General features: G+C 48.3%; 1 protein-coding gene across 1 annotated transcript; it reads left to right on the top strand.

Moving 5' to 3' along the window:
* The first annotated feature begins 2,050 nt into the window (after nt 1–2,050).
* On the top strand, nt 2,051–9,604 carry PIM2 (Pim-2 proto-oncogene, serine/threonine kinase). Its single transcript, XM_063936092.1, has 6 exons — nt 2,051–2,347; nt 4,694–4,800; nt 4,898–4,948; nt 6,047–6,410; nt 7,173–7,349; nt 7,998–9,604. The coding sequence occupies exons 1-6, from the start codon at nt 2,308–2,310 to the stop codon at nt 8,099–8,101; spliced, it is 843 nt and encodes a 280-aa protein (XP_063792162.1). The 5' UTR covers nt 2,051–2,307; the 3' UTR covers nt 8,102–9,604.
* The last annotated feature ends 15,787 nt before the right edge of the window (nt 9,605–25,391 follow it).

Below are 25,391 nucleotides of genomic sequence, written 5' to 3' on the forward strand. Positions count from 1 at the left end.
GCCCTCTGTTGCTGTGCCCCCTGTTGATTTGCCCCCAGTAGTTGTGCCCTCTGTTGCTGTGCCCCCAGTAGTTGTGCCCTCTGTTGCTGTGCCCCCTGTTGATTTGCCCCCAGTAGTTGTGCCCCCTGTTGCATTGCCCACAGTAGTTGTGCCCCCTGTCGCTGTGCCCCTTAGTAGCCGCTTACAAACACACACAAAAATAAAAAAAAACAATACTTAACCCTGCCCCGCTCCTGCTTCCCGACCGCCGCTGCTGATGATGCTCCGTCTCTGGCCTCCCGTGGCTCCTCTCTATGGGAGAGATGTCATGACGTCTCTCCCATAGCAGCACCGCACAGACACTAGAGGTCAATAATGACCTCTAGTGTCTGTCACTGGAGACAGCCCATGGCGTCCACTGCAGCCGGGGAGCGGGGTGCGGGTAGGCGGCGGTGCCTGCGGGGTGACTGCGGCCGCGCCCCCAGGCCGCAGCACCCCGGGCGCAGGCACTGCTTGCCCGCACCAAGAACGGCTCCTGATTGCAGGGCTGCCAGTACACATTATGCCACACAGGGTGCTAGTTCATATTGTGCCACATTAGTGTGCCCTCCTGTTCAAATTATACCATGTTACAGTGCCCCAGTTCATAATATGTAACATTAAAGTGCCCTCCACATTACACTGAACAGATCAGATGACACATTACGGTGCCCTCCAGTTCATATTGTGCCACATTAAAGTGCCCCAGTTCTTACTCAGTAGCATTATAGTGCCCTCCACATTACAGTGAACAGATCAGATAACACATTTCAGTGCCCTCTTGTTCTTTTTATGCCACATTACAGTGCCCCCTTACTATAACATCCACTACACACTGCTCTCACTGACAATGTAATGTCACACAGTTCAGGCTGGGCAATGGATCAGGCACAAGTCCTTAGCAGACAAATCTGGAAAATTGGTATGCAACTATATAACCTGGGACCAGGCCCCCTAAGCCTCAGGGCCCCATAACAATGGCACCCCTTGCACTCACTATAGTTAAACGCCCATGCCCTAGTCTAAGGTCTTTATATGGTAATATTTGTGGCTGGTGAGTGTCTTAAAATCAGTAAAATTAGATTATAATAAGGTTAGTAATACAGATATATGAGCAAAAACTATGGGTGGAGTCTTGCCTGGTTAGACAAAGTACTATAGCAATGATGGAACAATGGGGGTCATTCCGAGTTGATCGCTCGCTAGCTAGTTTTAGCAGCCGTGCACACGCTATGCCGCCGCCCACTGGGAGTGTATTTTAGCTTAGCAGAAGTGCGAACGGTTGTATCACAGTGCGGCTACAAAATTTTTTAGTATAGTTTCAGAGTAGCTCAAAACCTACTCAGCGCTTGCGATCACTTCATACTATTCAGTTCCGGATTTGACGTCACAAACCCGCCCAGCGTTCGCCCAGCCACGCCTGCATTTTCCCTGGCACGCCTGTGTTTTTCCAAACACTCCCTGAAAACGGTCAGTTGCCACCCAGAAATGCCCACTTCATGTCAATCACTCTGCGGCAACCAGTGCGACTGAAATGCATCGCTAGACCCTGTGCAAAACTGCATCTGTCGTTGTGCCTGTACGTCACGTGTGCGCATTGCACGGCATACGCATGCGCAGAACTGCCGTTTTTTGGCCTGATCGCTGCGCTGCAAACAAATGCAGCTAGCGATCAACTCGGAATGACCCCCAATGGCTCATATGGTGTTATCAGAAAAGAGGAAATGTTTATCAGCAAACTGACATGTAACGCTGTGTTCAGTGATACTGAAAACTCTGTACTGTACATTACCAGTGTGAGCATCGTAGGGTGTAAATGAGATCGAGATATCTATACACACACACACACACACACACACACACACACACACACAGACACACACACACACACACACACACACACACACACACACACACACACACACACACACACACATTGTATCACATACACTACTCACTTCCGAAGTAAACATGCACAAAGGAAATATTTAAGTCTGTTTACACTGACAATCTCCCGCTCACTCATCTTACACGCCATTGGTTACTTCAAGCATTGTATTTAAATACTGTCACAGCTTCGTTCCCTGATTGGCTGCCGTGTTGTTATCCCAGCAAACCACATCCTTCCCTCTGCAATTACCTGGAACCCCTCATTCAGATAGCTCAGTCAGCCAGTGCACAGCCTGCAGAGCAGGGGACAGGGCAGCAGAGGATTGCACGCTCCCAGCGGAACACCTTGATTCCTATACACCAGTTGCGCACATTATTTGGGAATCCTGCGATCTGGAAATGCTCACCAGCCTGCTTGAGACTCTGAACCTAAATTCAGGTAAGAGAACCCCCCCTCCAGCACCCACCCTGCCCCCTGACCCATCTCCATATAGCTTGTCTTTAACAATACACTGTGGCTGTCCAGCTGGTGTGGAACTAAAAGTCACAGCATGCCACAGTAACAAAACTAAAGGATCTTTAGCACTGTGTGCAATATAGATTTTTCGCCAGTTGTTGGTAACTTGGCACGGAGCTGACAATCTTTCATTCGGCATATTGCACGGATATATGCCAGCCCTCGTTATTCCAGTCAAATTTAGGTAGTGGAAAAAAAATTCCTGCAAAATATCTCTATATTAATTTACAGGAAGTTTTTCTTGAGGTTTTTTAAGTAAAAAAGGTCGACATGAGTTTTTCACAATTTTTTTTCTTCATTTTTTTTTTACTTTTTCATACTTTACGATCTACGTGGACTAAAATTGGGAACAGTAAGCAGTGAGGGGACACGGTGAACTAATTGGGGTTCCCGGCCACATTACGAAGTGAATGACACCAAAAAAAACCATAAAAAACTCATGTCGACTTTTCTCCATGTCGATCTATTTCTGGTGTCGACCAATTGGTGTCTACCTTGAGTCCCAGAACCCCCCCCCCCCTCCCTCCGTACTTATACCCTTTGTGTTCTCTCTCCTCATTTCTCTTCTATCTGACGATCTATCATTTTAGGCCTTGCCCCGAATATTGAAGAGTATCAGCTTTTCTCTAGGCAGGGTGCAATGGTTTTTATCCACTTATGTTTCCTGTGCGCTGTATGAGCTGTGGATGTAATAATCGGCAGCATGCGAATACGATGGGATCACCATTTATAAAGCGCATAGCGAAACCAGCTCTAGACCAGCCGTACTCCTTTATAGATTGTCCCGTTGTCCCCTTGCTCTCATGATTCCGCTCGGCCATAAGTGAATATTTTGGGACAAATGCAATAATTTTCCTAGAAGGGTTGGTATTGCCCATCGTACCAATATGGTCCTTCCAGGCGCACTGGGGCAAAGACAAGGCAGATCAGTTGAGCTTTGTAAATGACCTCTGATGTTTGGTGGTGAAGTGACGTCTGTGTGTGTACAGGTTGAGTCTCCCATATACTTGGGAGCAGAAGGATATGGGATTTCTCCGTAGTTTGGAATATCTGCATTCCATAATGAGATATCTTGGGGATGGGACCCAGTCCAACCAAAGAATGCATTTATGTTACATATACACCTTAAACACACACAGCCTGAAGATCATTTTATACAATATTTGTCATAATTTTGTGCATGAACCAAAGTTTGTGTACATTGAACCATCAGACAGCAAAGGTGTACTGGATATCCTGGAGCTTGAAGGATATCCTGGAGCTAGACAAGGTTCAGAGGCGGGCGACCAAACTAATTAAGGGCATGGAGACGCTGGAATACGAGGAAAGGCTCGCAAGGCTAGGCATGTTTACACTGGAAAAGAGGAGACTAAGAGGGGACATGATCAACATCTACAAATATATAAGGGGACAATACACAGAGCTTGCGCGGGACCTGTTTTTGGTAAGATCAGCGCAGAGGACACGTTGACACTCGCTTAGGTTTGAGGAGGGGAGATTCTGCACAATGCGGCGTAAAGTTTTTTTTCACAGTAAGGACAATACGTGTTTGGAATTCCCTGCTTGAGGGAGTTGTAATGGCGGAATCTGTCAACACCTTTAAGAATAGGTTAGATAAATTCCAAATGGCTAAGGATATCCAGGGTTATGGTGCGTAGTCACGCACTATAGTTACTATGAAAAGAGGAATATAACACAACGGCTGACCTCAGCATCAGACAAAATTTAGACCAAAATAATCCTGCAAAGGAGACCACAAATAGGTTGAACTTGATGGACAAATTATCTTTTTTCAACCTTAGATACTATGTGTCACTATCTCATCTGCACTCAAAAAAATTTGGATAGCTGAATATTTGGGATCTTGGATTCTCAGATACGGGAGACTCAACCTTTATACCATAAGTGTGCTTAGACTGCACCATACACACTATCTATTGCATATAGTATGTCCGGCCAGATGGATAGCTAAGTGAGCACACACCTGTACATGCACCTGTTAGCAGGACAATATCCCCGGTATCTGGTAAGTTGTATATAAGACATGTGTATACTCTGCTGGATGAAGTCGCTGCCTCCAGCACTTACGGCAATACTCAATGTCAGGTCTGAGCAATATCTGCAGCACGTAAGGCAGCGCCCTCCTCTACCTGTGCAGCCAGGTATCCTGCTAGCCTTGCCTGCTGTTGGGCTGTACTGTCTAAGAAGGTTCTTACAGCGAGGCTCCGGCACCCCTGGTGTGTAATGCGGTTTATGGTGTTGTTCCAGGAAAGGACAAAGCATGTTTTGAGAAGATGTACAAGTTGGGGGCTGTGCTAGGACGCGGTGGTTTTGGCACGGTGTACGGGGCACAAAGACTAACAGACCACACGCAGGTGAGTGTTGTGTTGATCTGCTGTCTGTCTCTCACTGTATATATATATCTATATATCGCAATGTATAGAAGCTATAACTGGTCTCTTGCGCCCCCAGGTGGCTGTGAAACATATAAGCAAGAGTCGTGTGGTGGACTGGGCGCACCTGGTAAGTTTATTTTCCCTTTAGTGACGTCCCACACAAATGTATCTGTGTATCACTATAATTATTATTGCATTTACATATGCAGATTTTAGACATAAGAATTGTCCCAGAAATCAATACTTTTCTTTCTCATTTATTAACCGTTTCAGCTTGCTTCCATGCTGGCTATAATGCCAGACTGGTCGCATGGGCGCAGTAAATGGTGCCATTATGTGGTCTGAGATAATATGCATTGGTATGCAATTCATCGGGAACAAGTGACATCATTCAGACACTTTGGGTGATAGTCAATTGATTATCGCGCCTGATCTCCCGTCTAAAGTAACGGGAAATCATGGGGGCGATATTCAATTGTTTCAGGGTTTCATGCTGACCGTGCCCATAGAGGTCGGTTTTAGCCGCATAAAGCAGCTAAACCCGACCAAAGTGCTGGACGCGATCACAAAAAGTGCTGTTTGGGCGCCCAAATGGGTCACTTTTTGTGCATTTCATCTTGCCACCCCCGGGGGGTGGGAGCTGAAATGCAGACGCTAGCAGTCATCGCACCCGAACAGAGCTACAATTGAATAACTCTGTTTTGGCGCCATCTAGTGGCTGCCGGCAAATAAACATTTGAATTCCGTCTTTTGTAACATGCCAATGTCACTGTTTCCTGATGACTAGCTGGCAAGTTTGCCAATCCTTAAAAATATTCTTTACATTTTTATTTTTTAATGTACTCAGGAGCATTTTCTGCAGCCAAATAATTTAAGTATTTCTAAACCAGATTACGGATTACTTTTCATGCATTTCAGCCTGCCAGCACTAGGGGTTGCAAGCTGAATTGTGTCTCCCCACCACTCAGTGCACCTGAATGGGGCAACAATTGAATTGCTCCATTGGGCGCCATCTAATGGCGGCCGTAGGGAGAAACAATTCAATTATGTCCCCTATCACAGGACTATACATACACACTAGGCACACAGCAGTATTGCAATGATCCTGCGGTTGCACGATGAGCAGTGTACATTTTACGTCTCTACCCTCACCCCAGCAAACCCAGTTCAAAATGTATTTGTCTTCCGGTTCTTATTTGGAATCTTTACATTTCTGCCATTTTAGGGTAACTTCTCCCGCGTGCCAATGGAGGTCTACCTGATGCTCAAGGTGAAAGGTCACCGTGGCATCATTGAACTGCTGGATTGGTTTGAGACACCGGACAGTTTTCTGCTGGTAATGGAGATGCCGGAACACTGCCGGGACTTGTTTGATGTCATCACAGAGCAAGGGCCTCTAGAAGAAGGTGTGGCGCGCAGCCTGTTCCGGCAGGTGGTGGAGGTGGTCCGCCACTGCCACTCTCACGGGGTCACACATCGAGACATCAAGGATGAAAACCTCTTGGTCAACACCCAATTGGGAGAAATCAAACTCATTGACTTTGGCTCGGGGGCTTTGCTCCGGGACTCCATCTACACCGACTTTGATGGTGAGTTATCCACATTTAAGTGGCCCTGTCACCCACATATATATAGTGACTGGGCTGAAACAATACACAGCCGTTCAACTTTCAATGAACTAGTGATAACACTGAAGCATGAGGTACAAAGTACCTCAGTGACGTCACTTGCTCTTAATGGTGCTCTCTCGTTCATCATGATCCAGCCCACACTGTGTCTGACCGTGACTGTGAGCGCAACCTGGTGTGCGCGGGCATTTTTCCATAGAAGTATAATTATACACAACCTATATAGAAAAAATAAGTAACTTTCTACTTTTATAACCAATCACACCCTGGCAGCAATTCAATTCTAAAGCAATGTGTGGTGCGGCAGCGCTCATCACCAAAAATTACGGTACCCCCAACATCACACATTCTCCTGCTATGTAGGTGGCCGCGAGGTTCTGGAATTCAGACCATTTCTCCATCTCTTTGCAGTCATCGTGGCTAATTGAATTACCACCTGTGAATGGTACAGCCATGGGTTCGCTAAGTGTCCTGATGAAGGCCACATTTGAGATTTGTAAACATTTAAATTGTTAATTACACTGTGATAGAAGTACGGATGAAGATTATGGATAAAGGGTGTATATAAACCATTAAAATACTCTTTGAGCACATAAAATGAATGGCCATATATCTGAGGTTTAAATCACTGAATAGAAATAATAAAAGTGTATACTACAGAATTTACTTATTGAATTGATATACTATACTTCTCAACTAAAACAAGAGTGTTCTCTTCCACAGGAACCCGGGTGTACAGCCCCCCAGAATGGGTGGCATTCCGGAAGTACAAGGCGGTGCCGGCGGCGGTCTGGTCCCTGGGAATCCTACTGTTTGACATGGTGTGTGGGGACATTCCATTTGAAAGGGATCAGGAAATTCTAGAAGCTCATCTCAGCTTCCGGACCAGTGTATCTCCAGGTAAGAGACGCCATCCGCATATGTAAAGCTCTCTCCCCAAAAGCAGCTGCGACATCCTATATTGAGCTGTCTTCCCCACACTTACAATGACTTACCCTTCATCAGGGTGTCATCAGGGTGTTCATGTTATTACGAGAGATGAGCACCTCACCACATGCAACAGAATGTGGGAGATGGTATGAAATGGGGCTGAAACTTATTTCTTATTAATGTAGGAATAATTAAGAGAAAAATATTAATTGCCCTTGTTAGGCAGGGCAGGAAACTTCTTTGTGGCGAAACGCGTCTCTCCCATCATACCCTCAGTCAGTAACGCACTACACACCAAGTGATTCAGAAGATGACATACAGTGATTGGTCAGTGTATGGAGCAATCACCATTTACTGTACAGGAAGCCTGTGAGGGAAGTCTGGATAACAAATGAACCAGGCTGTCACATCTCCCTCGGTATATGAGGAACGATCTGGTTTCTGACTGGGGAAAACATGTTTTTATACCTGTGACCTGCTTGTCATGCTCAGTAGTTTTTTGTGCAAGGAGGCTGCATGTAAGGTCCTTCTCTGTAGGTTCTAGTCAGCAAATGCTGTGCGTGTTACACAGGAGATCTGCATCTGAAATGACCCATATATGTCTGTCTCTCTTTCCAGAATGTGAGAACTTAATCCATTGCTGTTTATCCACTCGACCCTCGGAGCGTCCCACTCTGGAACAGATTCTTCAGCATCCTTGGATTAAGGAAGAGTGTGCATAGTGCCTTAAAAACAATTAGTCACCTCACCTACAAATCTCTGAATGCACTAAATGACTGCCTACTAAACATGGCTCAGGACCCTAGGGGGCTTCCTCCACTGTCCCCAGTCAGGCCTCTAGGGGCTTCCCTCACTGTCCCCATCAGGAAACTAGGGGGCTTCCTCCACCGTGCCAGGTCAAGCCGCTAAGGGGCTCCCCCCATTGTGTTAGGTGAAGCCACTAGGACATGCCCTCCACTGTCTCTGGTCAGGCCACTAGGAGGTGCCCTTCACTGTCTTAGGGCAGGCTATTAGGATGTGCCCTCCACTGCCTCAGGTCAGGCCACTAGGTGGTGCCCTCCACTGTCTAAGGTTAGGCCATTATGATGTGCACTCCACTGTCCCAGGTCAGGCCACTTGGTGGTTTCCTCCACTGTTCACAGGTCAGGCCACTAGGATGTTCCCTTCATTGTCCCAGGTCACTCCACTACGATGTGCCACCCATTGTCCAAGGTCAGACCGCTAAGGGGCTCAACCACTGTGCCAGGTCAGGCCAGTAGGAGGTGCCCTCCAATGTCTTAGGTCAGCCCATTAGGATTTGCACTCCACTGTCTTTTACGTGAGGCCACTTGGTGGTTTCCTCCACTGTTCCCAGGCCAGGCCACTAGGATGTTCCCTTCATTGTCCAAGGTCAGGTCACTAGGATGTTCCCTTCATTGTCCCCGGTCAGGCCACTCGGGGGCTCCCCCCACTGTCCAGGGCGCACAAGACATATAAATGTCTGATATACAGTATGGCTACAGTTTCAGCTTTATAGAAAAGGACCCTCACCACTAAAGAAGGATAGAGTTAATTGGACCAAACTCTACTGTATGTCATTTAAAAAATACCTGAATATCTGTCAGTGATGGAACTGGTTACACCCAATGCTGACTCATCATCTGTTCAAACAGGGCAACCTGGTTTTATGACTGTTGTTCTAGGACACCGTGGATTGTGGGACATTTTCTACGAGAGGAGGAATGACATTTTACCTTAACCTTTTCTTAGGATGATTCTCCATGTTCCAGAACTTCATATGACCATTTTATATCTCACTTCCACCTCCCCCCTATGTTAAAGAGTAGAAAGCGGGTATGATTTATATAACATCAGGGTAAACCATCACTTTTCTAGAAGGCACAGCTGGAGGGTCCGTGCTACCTACCTTCTACTCTGGGTGATCCTGATGCAGTCACTTGGAGCAGCGAGACCACCTCCATCTCTCTAACAACAGCCGGACCCATACAGGTGACCGCCGCCTGGGGCCTCATGCTCCACATTTATAGACCCTGCTCATGGGAAGCTTTGGGGTGTCCGAGAGGCCATGGCAGATGCCACTGGACCAGTAAATACTTGTGTATTAAATTAATAATGTGTCCAGATGATGTCTGTGAGTTTTATATATGTTTTTTCTTTGTAAAAGTTTTGTAAATATGACTTTGTTGTAAACCCCCCCCCCCACAAAAACTGTTATTTAATAAATGCAAATTATTATTTTTATACAAAATGGTGTCGTTATCTCCTATTGTCTTCACCAAAGGGGTTATTTAGTGACACATATAGTATCTGTCCATTATTCTTTCTCTATACTGATTGACAATCATGGCGCCCTTTTGCTAGATATTGGAGCCTGCAACTGTGGTCTTGGGTCCTCTATAATGGAGCGTAGTAAAAAGTGTCTACATTGGCGCAACTTCAAGATCTTTAAAAGCTAGTCCCCAATACTTACCCCCTAACATTTCCAAATGGAAAATCAGGACGCATTAGGCCACACCCCTAATCTGCAAAAACCACATCTAATCTATTTGTTGAGGCCACACCTCTTTCCCATCTGATCACGCCTCCTTTGACCACCAGAAATCAAGACTGTATACCCTATAACCCTTTGGTGGAGGTCCCTGTCTTCTCTCCCTTCTCTGAAAGAGGACAGTCCAGTGGGTGGCATTAGATAATGTTAGAGCTAGACCACAATAATGAATCTGTTACAGAACTCACAGACGCAGAACTGGTTAAATTATATGTGCGGGTGGGGCATGGAACCTGATAACATGCCACCAGGAGGGGTAAGTAAGTAAACAGCCACGTACCAGCCACGTACGTCACAGTCACAGGTGGCAGATGAGCTCAGGAAATCCTCATAGATAGGCTTCCCTTTAATTCCAGGATGGGACCTGAAATACAAGGACATAAATGATTCACAAACTAAGTAGTAAAAAACGAAATAAACAGACGAGATACGTGTGACGTATAAGGTGCAGTCTGCAGGGGGAGGATGACCTACCCATCAAAATTACACACACACGCATATATAGATATAGACACATATATATATATATATATATATATATATACACACACACCTAGGCAAGCAAGGAGATTTTATTTTCTACAGTCGCCGACTAAAATCAGCCTAGAAACTCATACCATCCACAGACTCACTGCACATCCCTTCATATTAATGATGCCTATCAGCGCGCCAGAAAATAGTGACATCACCGAGTCATGTGACTAGTTTCGGACTGGAGTTAGAACTGTCCAATGTCCGTTTACCCATCAATGGTCAATTTTTAACCATCAGGGGGGACCATCGATACGTCAGGTCTGCATATGCGCAAATTAATAGGGACTGGGGCCGCGCATTTGCAGAACTGAAAAGACATAGACTTTACCATCGAACCTGCCCATCTATGGTAATACCATCAATCTTGGGGAGGAAACCATCGATGGTTGCCAGCCAATGTTGGTCAAAGGACATCCCTAATTGGAGTATAAAAAGCAAGCCGACGTTAACAGGAACCCACAAAATAGCATGCCAGAGGATGCATGTCCAGCAAAACTAGCACTTTACCACCTTCCTTCTATCCACTATACCCTTATACCCTGTGTGCAGTAGCGGATCTTGCCACGGGCAAGCAGGACTTTTACCCGGGGTGCCGCCTTCCGGAGGGCGCCGCACCAGGGCAAGATCCGCTGCTGCTGTGTGCCCCCCGCTGCCCGCTGCCCCCCTGCTGCCGCTGGCCGATGCCCCCCCACTGCCGCTGTGAAGGGAAACTAGACGCGTACGCGTCTAGTTTCCCTTCGTGGAGAGGTCCTTTACTGTGCGGTGCGCGATGACGTCATCGCGCACCGCACAGCAAAGGTCCTCTCCACGAAGGGAACTAGACGCTACGCGTCTAGTTTCCCTTCGTGGAGAGGACCTATGCTGTGCGGTGCGCGATGACGTCATCGCGCACCGCACATCATTTCAGTCTGTACAGGGGGCGTAAATGACCACGCCCACTGTACGAAGCCACGCCCCCTATTGCCGCCCGGGGCGCACAGAGCGCCAGAACCGGCCCTGCCTGTGTGCACTAGCGTTTGCGTAGGACTAGCTGTCTAGATTTGAGTGGCAAGAGGAGGAGGTCACATAGGGATTTCACTGATATACAAGAGCGCCAGTCCCTCCCCAATCTATTAAGCTCCCTTGTTAGAGAGTGACCTGCTCTGTGTAGGGGCCTGAGAGGTCTCACCTTAATTCTGGAGTCTCCTGGACGGGATGTGGTCAAGAGACCGCCGGACGGAATCCCAACCAGAACAATCATGACACATTCTCCCATAGAGGGAGAATAAATTATTGTGCCCGCAGTGTGGCGAGCGCAGCAAGCCCGCAAGGGGCCGCGCTCCGATCGCCACCCCTGCCGGGATTGTGTGGTCGGGATTCCGGCGTCGGTATTTCGACCGCCGCGATCCCGTCCAGCGGTATTTACTACTGATCCCTCCTGGTCATAACAGCAGTGAAGGCAACCATGATTATAAAAATGATGCAACACTGCCACCTAGTGTATGGTGACAGAATTACACTGCCAGTAAAAATTCTAAATCAGGGGTGGCCGGACTTTTGGGTCCTGGGATTTACTTTTTAATCACTTACTTACCGGTGATCTACCGGCGTCAAATAACACCAATGATGACGCTCACATTTAAAAATAGCATTAATAATGATGCCATCAAATAACCCCCTCTGTGCAAATCCCCCCCTTTGCAGATCCCCCACTGTGCAGATACCCCCTGTCACTCCCCTGCATAATAGCCCCCTGTACAATAATCCCCTCTGTGCAGATCCTCCACCCTTTGCAGATCACCCCGTGTAAAAAAAAAAAAAAACCCTTTGTGAAGATACCACGCTCTGTGCAGATCCCCCCCCCCTTTGCAGATCGTCCCTCCCCTTGTGAAGAAACCTCCTCTGCATAACTTACCTGACAAGTTGTCACGCTGCCTAGCTTCAGTCCTCCCTCTCCCCGCAGTCACGCTCCCGCTTTCCCGCTGCATGGCCTCCCGCCGGTTGCTTCTCCTGTCCTCGCCACCGCCGGCTGGATCAAACTGGATCCAACTAGCGCCCAGGCTCCGCACATCGCGGGTGACATCATAACGTCACTCCAGGGCCGGTTCTACACCTTGCGGCGCCCAGTGCGAAAGTTTCCACTGGCGCCCCCCCGGCAGTTAGTTCGCAAAAAAATAGGGGCGTGGCTTCATAGGGGATGGTCGTGGCCACAGTTATGCCCCCAGTAGCCGTGCCCCCAGATTTGGCCCAAGTAGTTGTGCCCCCCAGTTGATTTGCTCCCTGTAGCTGTGCCCCCTGTACTTGTGCCCCCCTGTAAATTTGCCCCCAGCAGCTGTGCCCCCAGTTAATTTGCCCCAGTAGCTGTTCCCTCTGTAACAGTGCCCCTGTAGCTGTGCCCCCAGTAGCTGTGCCCCCTGTAGCAGCGCCCCTGTAGCTGTGTCCCCAGTTGATTTGCCCCCAGTAGTTGCTCCCCCTGTAGCAGTGCCCCCAGTATGTGCCCCCTGTAGATCTGCCCCAGTAGTAGTGCCCCCAGTATGTGCCCCCGGTAGTAGTGCCCCCGGTAGTAGTGCCCCTTGTAGTAGCAACGCTTTCAAACCCTGAAAGAAAAAAACACAATACTTACCAGCCTCGCTCCTGCTTCCAAACCGCTGCTGCCGTCTCCGGGCGCCGGCTCCTCTCTATGGGAGAGACGTCATGACGTCTCTCCCATAGCAGCGCCGCATTGACACTAGGGGTCAATTTTGACCTCTAGCGTCAGTCAGGGACGCCGGCTGCAGCGGGCGCACACGGCGCTCGCTACAGCCGGGGAGCGGGGAGGGAGAGAAGATTAGTAGCGGCTCTTGCCACGGTGGCACCCTCAGGGTAGCGGCGCCCCGGGCAAAAAGCCTGTTTGCCCGTGGCAAGAGCCGCTACTGCGTCACCCGCGCACCCACACACTGCATACCTGGGAACTGTGAAGAGAAGCAGCGGCGGCGGCAGGCTCCATGCAGTTATTCTCTGTTAAGTCTGTCATGATCTACCGGCGGATGCTCCGAGAGCTACCTGTGGATCGCGATCTACCTTTTGGCCACCTCTGTTCTAAATAGTATGACCAGATATAAAGCACACACTTCAGGACAGGAAGAAAAAGCTGGACGACGGAAGCAAAAGAGAGAGAAAATGGTGGGGTCCCTGGGGTGAGATGCCAGGTTTCCAGCCCAAACTAGTAGATGCCTAGGGCCACAAGGGGACTTAGGGGGTCATTCAGACCTGATCGCACGCTAGGTTTTTTCGCTGCGCTGCGATCAGGTCACAACTGCGCATGCATATGCACCGCAATGCACAGGCACGTTGCACGGGTACAAAGCGGATCATTGCTCTGCAATGAGTTTTACAAAGAATCCATTCGCACAGCCGATCGCAAGGAGATTGGCAGGAAGAGGGCGTTTGTGGGTGGCAACTGACCTTTTTCTGGGAGTGTTTGGAAAAATGCAGGCGTGTCCAAGAGTTTGCAGGGCGGGTGTCTGACGTCCATTCCGGTCCCGGACAGGCTGAAGTGATCGCAGCGGCTGTGTAAGTTCTGGGCAACTCAGAAACTGCACAAAACTTTTTTGTACCGTTCGGCTGCACATGCGATCGCACACTTGCAAAGCAAAAATACTCTCCCCTATAGGCGGCGACTATCTGATCGCAGCGCTGCAAAAAAAACAAAAAAAAAACCCTAGCGAGCGATCAGGTCTGAATTAGGCCCACAATCCATACCTCCCAACATGACCCTCTCCAGGAGGACACAATGCTCTGCTTCTGGGTTTCCCTCTTACTGTATAATTGCCATCACCTGTGGTGAAACACCTTTCTTATCCATTACCTGTTCAACACAGGCAATCATACATTTAAGGGGGGTACACATGGAGAGATCCGTGCTTAAAATCTAAGCAATCTGACTAGATTGCTTAGATTTTAAGCGGCCCCGTGCATCGCTATCGCCGGTGCTAGATTGAGCGGGTCGCTCACTTCACCGCTGTGTGAAGTGAGCGGCCCCCTGTCCGTCCGTCCCCTCGCTCAGCACATCGCGCTGTGCTGAGTGGGGGGGGAGAGATGTGCGCTGAGCAGACCGCTCAGCACACATCTCTCCCGTCAGTACCCCCTTAACCACTTGCCTGGCATGGTGGCATCAGATGCGACCATGCCTGCAAGTGCTCTATCTGACCTGGTCGCACGGGATGCGTCCAGTCAGATAGAGAGTGTTAGCAGTGGCAGGGAACAGAAACTTCCCACCGCCGCTGCTGTCAGAGGGACCGGAAGGTCCATCTGCCTCTCTGCACTCTCCCCCTGTGTCTGCCGTGCTGCTGATCACTGCTGATTGGTCAGCACGGCAGGTCCCCCCCCCCCCCCCCCCTCCAGCGGCTGCAGACAATGGCAGCCGCTGGGAAGAGTAAATGAACCCTCCCAAGCCACCCCCAGACCCCCCCCCCCCCCTGCCCCGGCTTTCAAAGTGAAAGCTGCAATAGTCGCGATGTTCCCGATCGATGTTTCAATGTTTGGGGTGGGGGGGGGGATATTTTTTAAACAAATAAAAAAATATTTTTTTTTCATTTTTTTTTTTTAACTCAAATCATTTGGGATAGGGTTAAAGTCATGTTCTTCACTTAATTCACTCATTAAAAAGAAACGACAATTTCGGAGCGGTTTTCGGCGAAATAAATCGTCAGTTAAGTGGTTAAGAGAAAAGTCCAGGAGCAGAGCATTGTGTGTCCCTCCTGGAGAGGGTCATGTTGCAGTGGCAAACGCAGGATTTGCATGGGGGGGTTTCCAGAACTGGGCAGAGCCAATCACGGGGGTGGGGACTGAGGCGACCCAGTATATGCTGGGTCCGTAAAACTAGTGTGTCTGTGTGTGTATAATATATATATATATATATATATATATATATATCTACACACATATATATATATGTATATCTACACACACATATACATATATATATATATATATATATACATACACACACACATACATACATATACACGGGTGGTCTTCAGTAAGCCGGCGGTCGGGCTCCCGGCGACCAGCATACCGGCGCCGGGAGCCTGACCGCCGGCATACCGACACTTATTCTCCCTCGTGGGGGTCCACGACCCCCCTGGAGGGAGAATAAAATAGTGTGGCGCGCGTGGCGTGGCGAGCGCAGCGAGCCCGCAAGGGGCTCATTTGCGCTCGCCACACTGTTGGTAAGCCGGCGGCCGGCCTCCCGGCGCCGGTATGCTGGTCGCCGGGAGGCCGTCCGCCGGGAGATCGTAGCGAACCCATATACACATATACATAGCATATTAAACATGCATATATATATATATATATATATATACACACACACACACATACAGTACACATATATATATACACATGTATATATATATATCTATATCTATCATGTGTGTGTGTGTGTGTGTGTGTGTGTGTGTTTATATGTATGTATGTATGTATGTATGTATATACATGTGTATATATGTAGGCACATGGATATATATGTACTATAATTAAAATAAAGTAAACTTTAATTGCACTTGCAAGTGCCACCAGGAAGACAGCAGGCTGCAGAGGATGCTAGACAGTCATGAATAATACTCATTCAGCTAAAAAAAAAAAAAAAAAAAAAATTTTTTTTTTTTTTTTTTTTTTTTAGTGGAGGGGGGTTTATGGGTACTCGGAAACCCCCCCTGGGTGCGCCACTGTGTTGGGAGGTATGTTAATCTAGCTCTGCCAAAAGTGGCTGTGAAGTTAATCCCTGCCTCGCCCAGTGTGATGCTTTGCCGTGTGTGAAGTTCCAATCTACGGTCGGTACCAACTTTCCATAGTATCTGCTGACTATTCTGGGACAATTCCGTAGCAGAAATATATTTTTTGTTCTATAAGATTCACGCTCCTTATGTCTAGGCTTACCATACTGTCCCAAACCTGGGACACTCATGGATTACACACAGACTTGGACTGGCCCACAGTGGTACAGGGGAAACCACCGGTGGGCCCCACTGCCTGGTGGCCCCACCTCCTGCTCTAAGGATCAGATTCCAGTCTGTGCACTTCAGTTATACAATATACACATATTACCTTATACTGGCCTATGGTGTATTTTCTACAGTGCATTGCTGTTATTAATCTGTCATTACTCTGGTACATTATCATGCATGCAGCATCTTGATGTACTGTATATATTTATAAAGGGGCCCAGACGTTGCACTCTCTAATGGTTAGTCAAACCAATGAGGTGGCTGGCCACACCCCCTCAGCAGACTGGCCACACCCCTAACATGGGCCCCTACCACTGCATTCCCCCGGTGGGCCCTACATGCTCCAGTCCGACACGGATAACAGGTACGTCCCTTGTATGCGCAAATATCAACAGCCAGAAAAAAATTACTAATAAGAGTATTCCTCAAAAACTCTAAAAAAAAGTATACATGTGCATTAAAAGGTAAGTCACTTTAATATCGGCGCTTTATTTGTTACAGAAGAAGTATATACATTCCTTCACTCCTTATATCAAGGCGGTGATAGGGGTCTTTTTCCTCCCTCCTTATGTTATTCTGTCAAGGCTCGTTCAGATGTGACTTCCACCACATTTGGTATGAAATAGGAAACAGGAAGAAACTCACAGCATAGTACACACAACACTTGTAAAACTCTAAAAACACTTGATCCCAGTTGGAATCCTAAATGACAAATCCCAAATAATTACCAATGCAATAAGCACCCCAATTCCAATTACCCCACACAGTAGTACAACTTTATTCACATGTTATCATGCGATAGTGTCCCTTATTCATGTTACATCACACAGTAGTATCACTTTACCTTATGTACGTTATTCCTCACAGTAGTGCCCCTTATTCACATTACATCACACTGAATTGCTCCTTATTCACATTACACCACACCATATTGTTCTTTATTCACATTAGACCACACAGTAGTGTCCTTTCTATACGTTACGCCACACAGTAGAGCACCTTATACACATAATGCCACGCATTATTAATGCATTTATACACATACTATCACACAGTAATGCCCCTAACACAAATGACACACATTATTAATGTCCTTATAAACATAATGCTTCTTGCACATCATGCCAACCTTTATTAATGCCCTTATACACATAATGCCCTTTACACATATGCCGAACACTACTGCACAACCAACGCACCCGCACAAAACACTCACATGGCCGCTAACACTGAGACCTCTGCCTATGCATGGATACAGATGAGTCTTCATACATCTTGCCTCAATACGCCATGAAGCAGGAGATGACTGGCGTGAGTCAGCTGGCAGCTCTGCTAACGTCGGGTGCCTTTTTGACAAAAATGCATCTTATTTGCATTACTTTGTGGCTAGGATGCACTAGCAGCTTCTAACAGCTTCTGCTGATTAAAATGATATGCAGCATGCCTATATTCTGTGTGCGACTGTGGCTGTATCTGCATACAAAATGCTACGTTACAGTGATTTCCAGGAATGCACTGTAACGTAGCATTACATATGCAGATACAGCCACAGTCGCACACAGAATATAGGCATGCTGCATATCATTTTAATCAGCAGAAGCTGCTTGTGCCCCTGAGCATACCAAATGCCCTAGGCATTTGCCTAGTTTGCCTATGCCTAGGGCCAGCTCTGCCCGGAGGTAGTGAGTTGAAATACGCATAAAGAGACCCGTTTGGGCACCCAAATGAGTCTTTTCATGCTTGCACCCATTACTTTCATCGGGTGTAGGTGCTTTGCGCGCCTAAACCCAAGTGTAATGGGCGCGATGAGAGCGATAACTGGGGGCATTTGACTCTCGCCCCTCGATCTACTGTCTTATTGGGGGTGTGATAACATTTAGATTTCCCCCCACAGGATCTATGCGCTGTCTTATGGCTGATGCTTCCCCCTCTCTTCTCAGCCCAGATTACACCACCCCATTAACTTCAACTCAGATAAAGACAAGGAGACGGATGTAGAGGGAAAAGGGATCAGATATTTTATTTACAACTTGGATCTTTTGGTAATTTAAGTCTCGTGACTCACGAAGAGTCATCCTCAGAGTAAAACCCCCTGTGGGGGAAACCTCTGGGAAACCTATGCCATGCTGTTATTGGCTAGGCTGATAGGCCAGTCTGGGATCGGCTAGTCACCGGGCTGGAACTGGTTATTCTGGTATAGCGGGATGGAACGGCTATGTTGGAGTAGTTTATTGGAATGGAAGCAGCTGGAGGTCATCAGAGCCCTGGAGACCTCCTCAGCCACGGAGAGGTAAGTGGCTGGCAGCGGTGCCAGGAGTCATGACACTTACGCTGAGCTGCATTCAGCTTTACAACAGGCACCACAGTAATCCTGGTGCGCTGTAGCAGTCACTCAAATCTGCGATCGCTTCATCTACGAATTTAACAAATCTGCCCATCCAATTGATTTTCTTGACCTTCTTTCCTCTGGCTCTCTGTGGGAGAACAACGTGATCTGCGTGGGCGATCTCAATACTATCTGCATGTAGGATTTCTACGCGAGCTGCATGCGAGATTATAACATGCGCTGCGTGTGATATTTCAACCCTATCTGCGTGTGAGATGATAACACTACGCTTACTGGCAGATGCGCCACTCAGATACTCTTCCGGATCTACGGAAGATGCGCCATTCTCATTCTCTTCCGGATCTACGGCAGATGCGCCATTCTGATATTCTTCCGGATCTACGACAGAGGTGCCACTCTGATTCTCTGCCGGATCTATGACAGATGCGCCATTCTGATTCTCCGCCGGATCTACGACAGATGCTCCATTCTGAGGAACTGGTGATGGGACTATGGCAGATGCGGATCTCTGAACTGCTGATAATAAGGCAGATGCGGCACACTGAACTGCTGATGCTGGTAATATTGCAGATGCGGCATGATGAGGAACTGGTGATACAGCAGGTGTGGCATTATCTGCTGGTCCTCTGCTAGATGCGGCGTGCTGAACTGCTGGTGCTGGTCTGTAAAACATAAAGAGTGAGTAAATCATTTGCTCATTAGTGCTGTGCTCGCTAGTTGAACAATTAGCACCTTTTCGCCGCATACGATTAAGCTGCCCTCGCCTACTCTTCTGGAACATCCACATTTATATAGGAAGTCCAGCGGTCTCCCTACTGAAGTGGGAGAAATGGGTGACACGATGACCTGATTCTCATAGAATCGCATCATCTTGGCCCTGTCCCCTCCCGACACCTGTAATTTACAGCGTTATGTTGTGAGGGGGTGGGTCCAGCCACGCCCCCTCAGTGACCCGCTGCATGTCCTCTCCTGGAATATTCCAGCGGCGGAAGATGGCAAATATGCAAGTCATATGTACCTGGTTCAGGGGCGTGCAAGCTCAAGTTACAGATGTAGCCATGCTCATCCAGCATGCGGCATGGGCGCGGGCAGATGCGCCATGCCTAGGTACATGTGCAACGTAGTGCGCTGAGCCGTGCCTTTGTATACCGCCCATGTATTCCCTTGGGCGCGTACTAATGGTTTACATGAAGTAAATAGTCACCAAGTCTCTTGATTACCACTGTATTATTACTGTAACTCTATGAGGAATCTTCTTCCTTCTGTCCTCCCCGCTAGGAGCAAGTCCTCATCGTCCTATCAGGGTGTTATTCCTTTTTGGAGAATAGGACCTCTTCCCGACAGATGGAAGAATATTCCTTATGGATGTAGGAGGATACCACGTGGCAATACTGCCTCGCCCACGGGTTATGCCACACAATATATATTTCTGATTAATTCTCATCAAGGTGTCTGATGGTTGGGCGGCCTACTCTACATCAGGCTGTCACCTGCATTAGCGCTATTTTCTGCTTGTTATGTTCCACCTGATGTGGCAGCGTTATCATATACACATGGCTGAGTCCTAAATGTGCACACGCAGTAATGATAATAACAATAGGAACCATTCTAGTATATAACATTATGGCTGTGTATTGTTACAGTATGCATTGGTCATATAAAGATAGCGCTTATATGGAACTCACCCTTCCTCTGACGAATCATCTTCTCGTAAAGTTGAACCTTCTGGGCGACCGCGGTACACTAATATCTTGATCTTATCTCCAGGCTTGGTGTTCCCCTCAAGAGCCCAGAATTCCTTCACGGTCCATCCCAGAACTTTTTTGTTGTTGAACTTTATTATTTCGTCTCCTGTGAATGATAACACAGTTGAATATAAAATATAATCAGGAACAGTATAAACAATAGAAGAAAGCAGCGACTTACAGGCCAGACTATAGCAGGACATGGATTATACACGTTGCTGCATCAGCGGTCATTATAGCCAAATAAGCAGCAGGGCGGCAGAACCCGAGGGGTATGTGCCGCTGTAGGGAGTAGATGACAGTATAAGGGAAGGAGAAGCACATGAGGGCAGAGGGCCCTGCACGTGAGAGCTTACAGCATGCCATATACTGCCATTGTCATATAAGTGCCTTTTTACTCTTACTTTGTACTAATACATATACTTTACGTTCTTATTTAGATAATACTTAATGTGCTGTTACATATATGAAGGATTATATTACCTATATGTAGTACATTGAAGAGTGGTCCTTTCTGTACTATGTGGGAAACCTCGAGGAAGTTCTCATCATTCTGAGTCAGCCTCATTCCAAGATGTCCATCCCCCTTTACCAGAGAGACTGTTACTGTGTCAGCCAAGTTGTATCTGGAGATCTGTTACAGAAAGACACAATTCACTATCTAGTTACATACACAGCTATTGTGTAACTGCTACACACTAATGTAGCCACATATCTGTATATAATACATGACAGATATAGGGCTACTAGGTGATTCATCGCGCCCTACGGGCGCTCTTCACACCGTCGTTAGGGGCTACGCCCCGTTAACCTCTGCACGGCTTTGAACATACGCAGGGCGGTAGATAACAGAATCAGAAACGCAGAGCAGTATAGAGGGCATACAGAAATGGTGTCCGGTTGAGATAAGATAGAGAGGCGTAGGGGGGGAGAAAGGGAATGTACAGACACGCTGTGCGATCGGTAAAGGATAGGGAGAGTCAGGGTGGTAGGGAGAGGATAAAGAGAGGCAAGGGGTTAGAGAGAAAATACCGTTGCAAGGGGCTACGACCCATTATCCCCTGCACGGGCTTCAGCTGTGCTATAATTGTTATTACATGGAGTATTACCTGTTTTTTTTTTATGGCAGTGGGTAAATATTGTAAGGGGGGAGGGCACAGTGGCGCACCCAGGGGGGGGGGGGGGTTTCCGAGCACCCAGAACCCCCCCCCCCACCACTAAAAAAAAAATATATATATATATATATATATATATACAAACACCAGTCAGGCGGCACTCACGGCGATAAATGAAGAAGCAGATGCCTTGCAGAGACAATCAACGTTTCAATGTATAAAATCATACATTTTCATCAGGACAACAAGACAATAAAACATACATACCTATATAGCCCTCTCCATCTGAGCATGGCGCCGTCCGCCCGCCGCAACCCGCTCCGTCCAATGACGTAATCCGCAAGCGCCGGCGTCCGGCGTCATGACAACCAGACGAAGCTCACTGAAACACACATGAAAAAACCGGATTGCAGTGAAACAGAATAAACAGACACTTAAGTGAACATAAAAAAATCTAAAACCTAATACCTAGTGTAACACATTTAAGATCATGATGCCTGGCTACAAACACTTTCTGAACAATTTCATTTAAGGACAACAACTATGTATTAGTGGCATCAATCCCACATAGAGTACACTATGTGGGATTGATGCCACTAATACATAGTTGTTGTCCTTAAATTAAATTGTTCAGAAAGTGTTTGTAGCCAGGCATCATGATCTTAAATGTGTTACACTAGGTATTAGGTTTTAGATTTTTTTATGTTCACTTAAGTGTCTGTTTATTCTGTTTCACTGCAATCCGGTTTTTTCATGTGTGTTTCAGTGAGCTTCGTCTGGTTGTCATGACGCCGGACGCCGGCGCTTGCGGATTACGTCATTGGACGGAGCGGGTTGCGGCGGGCGGACGGCGCCATGCTCAGATGGAGAGGGCTATATAGGTATGTATGTTTTATTGTCTTGTTGTCCTGATGAAAATGTATGATTTTATACATTGAAACGTTGATTGTCTCTGCAAGGCATCTGCTTCTTCATTTATCGCCGTGAGTGCCGCCTGACTGGTGTTTGTGTATTTTGGAGGGGCTTGGCCCTAATTCCTCCTGGAGGGCACCGGCTTTACTAGCAGTTACCATTATAAACGGAGTGCCGCCTGACATGCTGGACTATATATATATATATATTTTTTTTAAGCTGCATGATTATTATTAATGGCTGTCTAGCGTCCTCTGCAGCCTGCTGTCTTCCTGGTGGCACTTGTAAGTGCAGTAAAAGTTTACTTTATTTTAATTATAGTACATATATATCCATGTGCATACATATATACACATGTATACATACATACATATAAACACACACACATATGATATATACATGTGTATATATACGTGTACTGTATGTGTGTATATATATATATATATATGTATGCATGTTTAATATGCTATGTATATGTGTTTATGAATGTGTGTGTGTGTGTGTATATATATATATATATATTATATATATATATATATATACACGGTATATATATGTGTAGATATGTATTTTATCTCCTATATAATAGCCCAGATCTGTGACTTTGTGATTCATTTGCTAACGCTGGGCGGAGTCACAACACTGGGCGGAGTTAGTCAAATGAGTCACAGATCTGGCCAAATCTATAGGAGACTAGGAGCAGAAGCAGATAGTATGGGCATGGCACAGGCAGGGGTGCATACCTCCCAGCTTTCTGCAGGAGCTTTCTTCAGGCAGAAGGCGGGACACACACTCGGCGAAAAGGGGGCGTGGCTTCACGGGAGGGCCCCCGTTTTCGTCAGTGAGGGGGCATGCCCAGTGCTCTGTGAGCTGCTGGCATGCCCCCAGGGGCTGATTATGAGTCCGGGGGGCCCAGGGCACTTGTGACAGGGGAGCCCTATCTCATTGCTGTACCTGCTGTGGGTTGGGGGCGTGGCCTAATCGCGGGACGCGAGGCCACGCCCCCTTACGCAAATTCCTTTTTTTTTTTTTTTTTTTTTTTTACATGGAATTTTGGCCCCTCAGCTAGGGGTAAATCCAGAGGGGGTGGTCGCTCCCCTCTACACAGCCACACAGGCAGAAGAAAGTAGGGAGACTGCTGCCTCCCTGCAACACCACAGACCTGCCAATACGCAGCAGCGTGTGCTGACAGTAGCACAATGCTGCCGTTGTTGCTGGCAGGACAGGGGGGGGGGAGCTTCTGAGCTGGGACAGAGCTACTCCAGCCGGGGGGCCCCCTAAAACTGTGGGGCCAACGGTACGTACCCCCTGCCCCCCCCCCCCCCCCTTAATCCGGCTCTGCTGCTGGAACCCTCCCTTAATCCATACCCCCTGATGCCCCCTCTCCCTGTCTCCACTATTCACCGCTGCTCTGCTAAGCAGAACAGCGAGTACAGGAGCTTTCCAACTGACCCCCCCGTTACCGCGGGACACTGCGACCCGCGGGTGGGACAGCGGGACAGACCCAAAAAAATGGGACTGTCCCGCGAAAATCGGGACATTTGGGAGGTATGGGTGTGTGTGAGGGGGTATGTCGTACAGACAGACGGGCACCGGCTCACTGTGTGCTTGACCCCCCCCCCCCCCTCTCTGGCGCAGAGGAGCGTCACTTTCTGGCACACTCCACGCTTCTTAGCTGCAGTTTTGTGGGGCACCTGCCGCTGTGCAGGTTCCGTACTGCCTCTGTTATCTCCAGCCCCGGCAACCCCACCGCTAGCTGCAGCGCTGCCACCCACAGTGAGGTGCGCCCAGCTCCTCCACACACTTTAGCCGGCGGGTAACGCTGCAGAAGTCCGAGCTGCTTGCAGGCTCCGACCCCCTCCTCCCTCCAGCTGCAGCATCTCCTGGGGGCTAACCAGTCACTCCCAGTCTCCCCTTACCACAGTGCCCGGCAGCTGCGCGAGGTCTGCGGTGTGTGACTGAGGAGGGGGGGAGGGATGCGGACGGGCAGAGGAAGCAGGACTCCAGCCTAAGAGAGTCAGCCATGCCAAGTCTCCACCAGCAGCAGATCCCAACAGGTTGGAGTGGAACAGCAGCAGCCAGCAGCAGTGACTCCGGTAAGACACATCTGTCTGTCACCACTGTTTTGTCCCTAATACCAATCTCTCCCGTGCCCTGTGTTCTGTCATGTCCCTGGCCTTGCCCTGCCACCCTTATCCTGGCCCTTTCACCCTTATCCTGGCCCTGTCACCCTTATCCTGGTCCTTTCACCCTTATGCTGGCCCTTTCACCCTTATGCTGGCCCTGTTACCCCTATCCTGGCCCTGTTACCCCTATCCTGGCCCTGTCAACCCTATACTGGCCCTGTCACCCCTGTCCTGTTCCTGCCACCCCTACCCTGGCCTGTCACCCCTATCCTGTCCCTGTCATTTCTGTCCTGGCCCCGTCGCCCCTGTCCTGGCCCCGTCACCCCTTTTCTAACCCTGTCACCCCTGTCCTGGCCCCGTCAACCCTGTTCTGACCCTGTCACCCCTGTTCTGACCCTGTCACCCCTGTCCTGGCCCCGTCAACCCTGTTCTGACCCTGTCACCCCTGTCCTGGCCCCGTTACTGCATACCCTCCAACTACCTTTTTGGCAGGTACAGTACCCGCAGCGCCTCCAGACCTCTCCCCAATGCACCACACCTCCGCACCTTCCCCTCCACCACATGCGGCACTCTACCCCTCCCCCACACGCTGTGCCTCCAGACCCCCTACACCACCCGCGGCTCCCACTCCTCCGCCCCTTCACCACCCACAGCACCTCCAGGCCCCCTCCACCATCCACCCCCTTTATATGTCTCCCCCCACACCTGCCCCCCCTCCA

The sequence above is a fragment of the Pseudophryne corroboree genome, chromosome 8 (assembly GCF_028390025.1).
Source record: "Pseudophryne corroboree isolate aPseCor3 chromosome 8, aPseCor3.hap2, whole genome shotgun sequence".
NCBI classification, from domain to species: Eukaryota; Metazoa; Chordata; class Amphibia; order Anura; family Myobatrachidae; genus Pseudophryne; species Pseudophryne corroboree.

Excerpts from the sequence above, each read along its gene's own strand:
- PIM2 (XM_063936092.1), top strand. The coding sequence starts at position 2,308 with ATGCTCACCAGCCTGCTTGAGACTCTGAACCTAAATTCAG. Across the intron at positions 2,348-4,693 it reads GACTCTGAACCTAAATTCAG|GAAAGGACAAAGCATGTTTT; the intron begins GTAAGAGAACCC and ends GTGTTGTTCCAG. Across the intron at positions 4,801-4,897 it reads GACTAACAGACCACACGCAG|GTGGCTGTGAAACATATAAG; the intron begins GTGAGTGTTGTG and ends TTGCGCCCCCAG.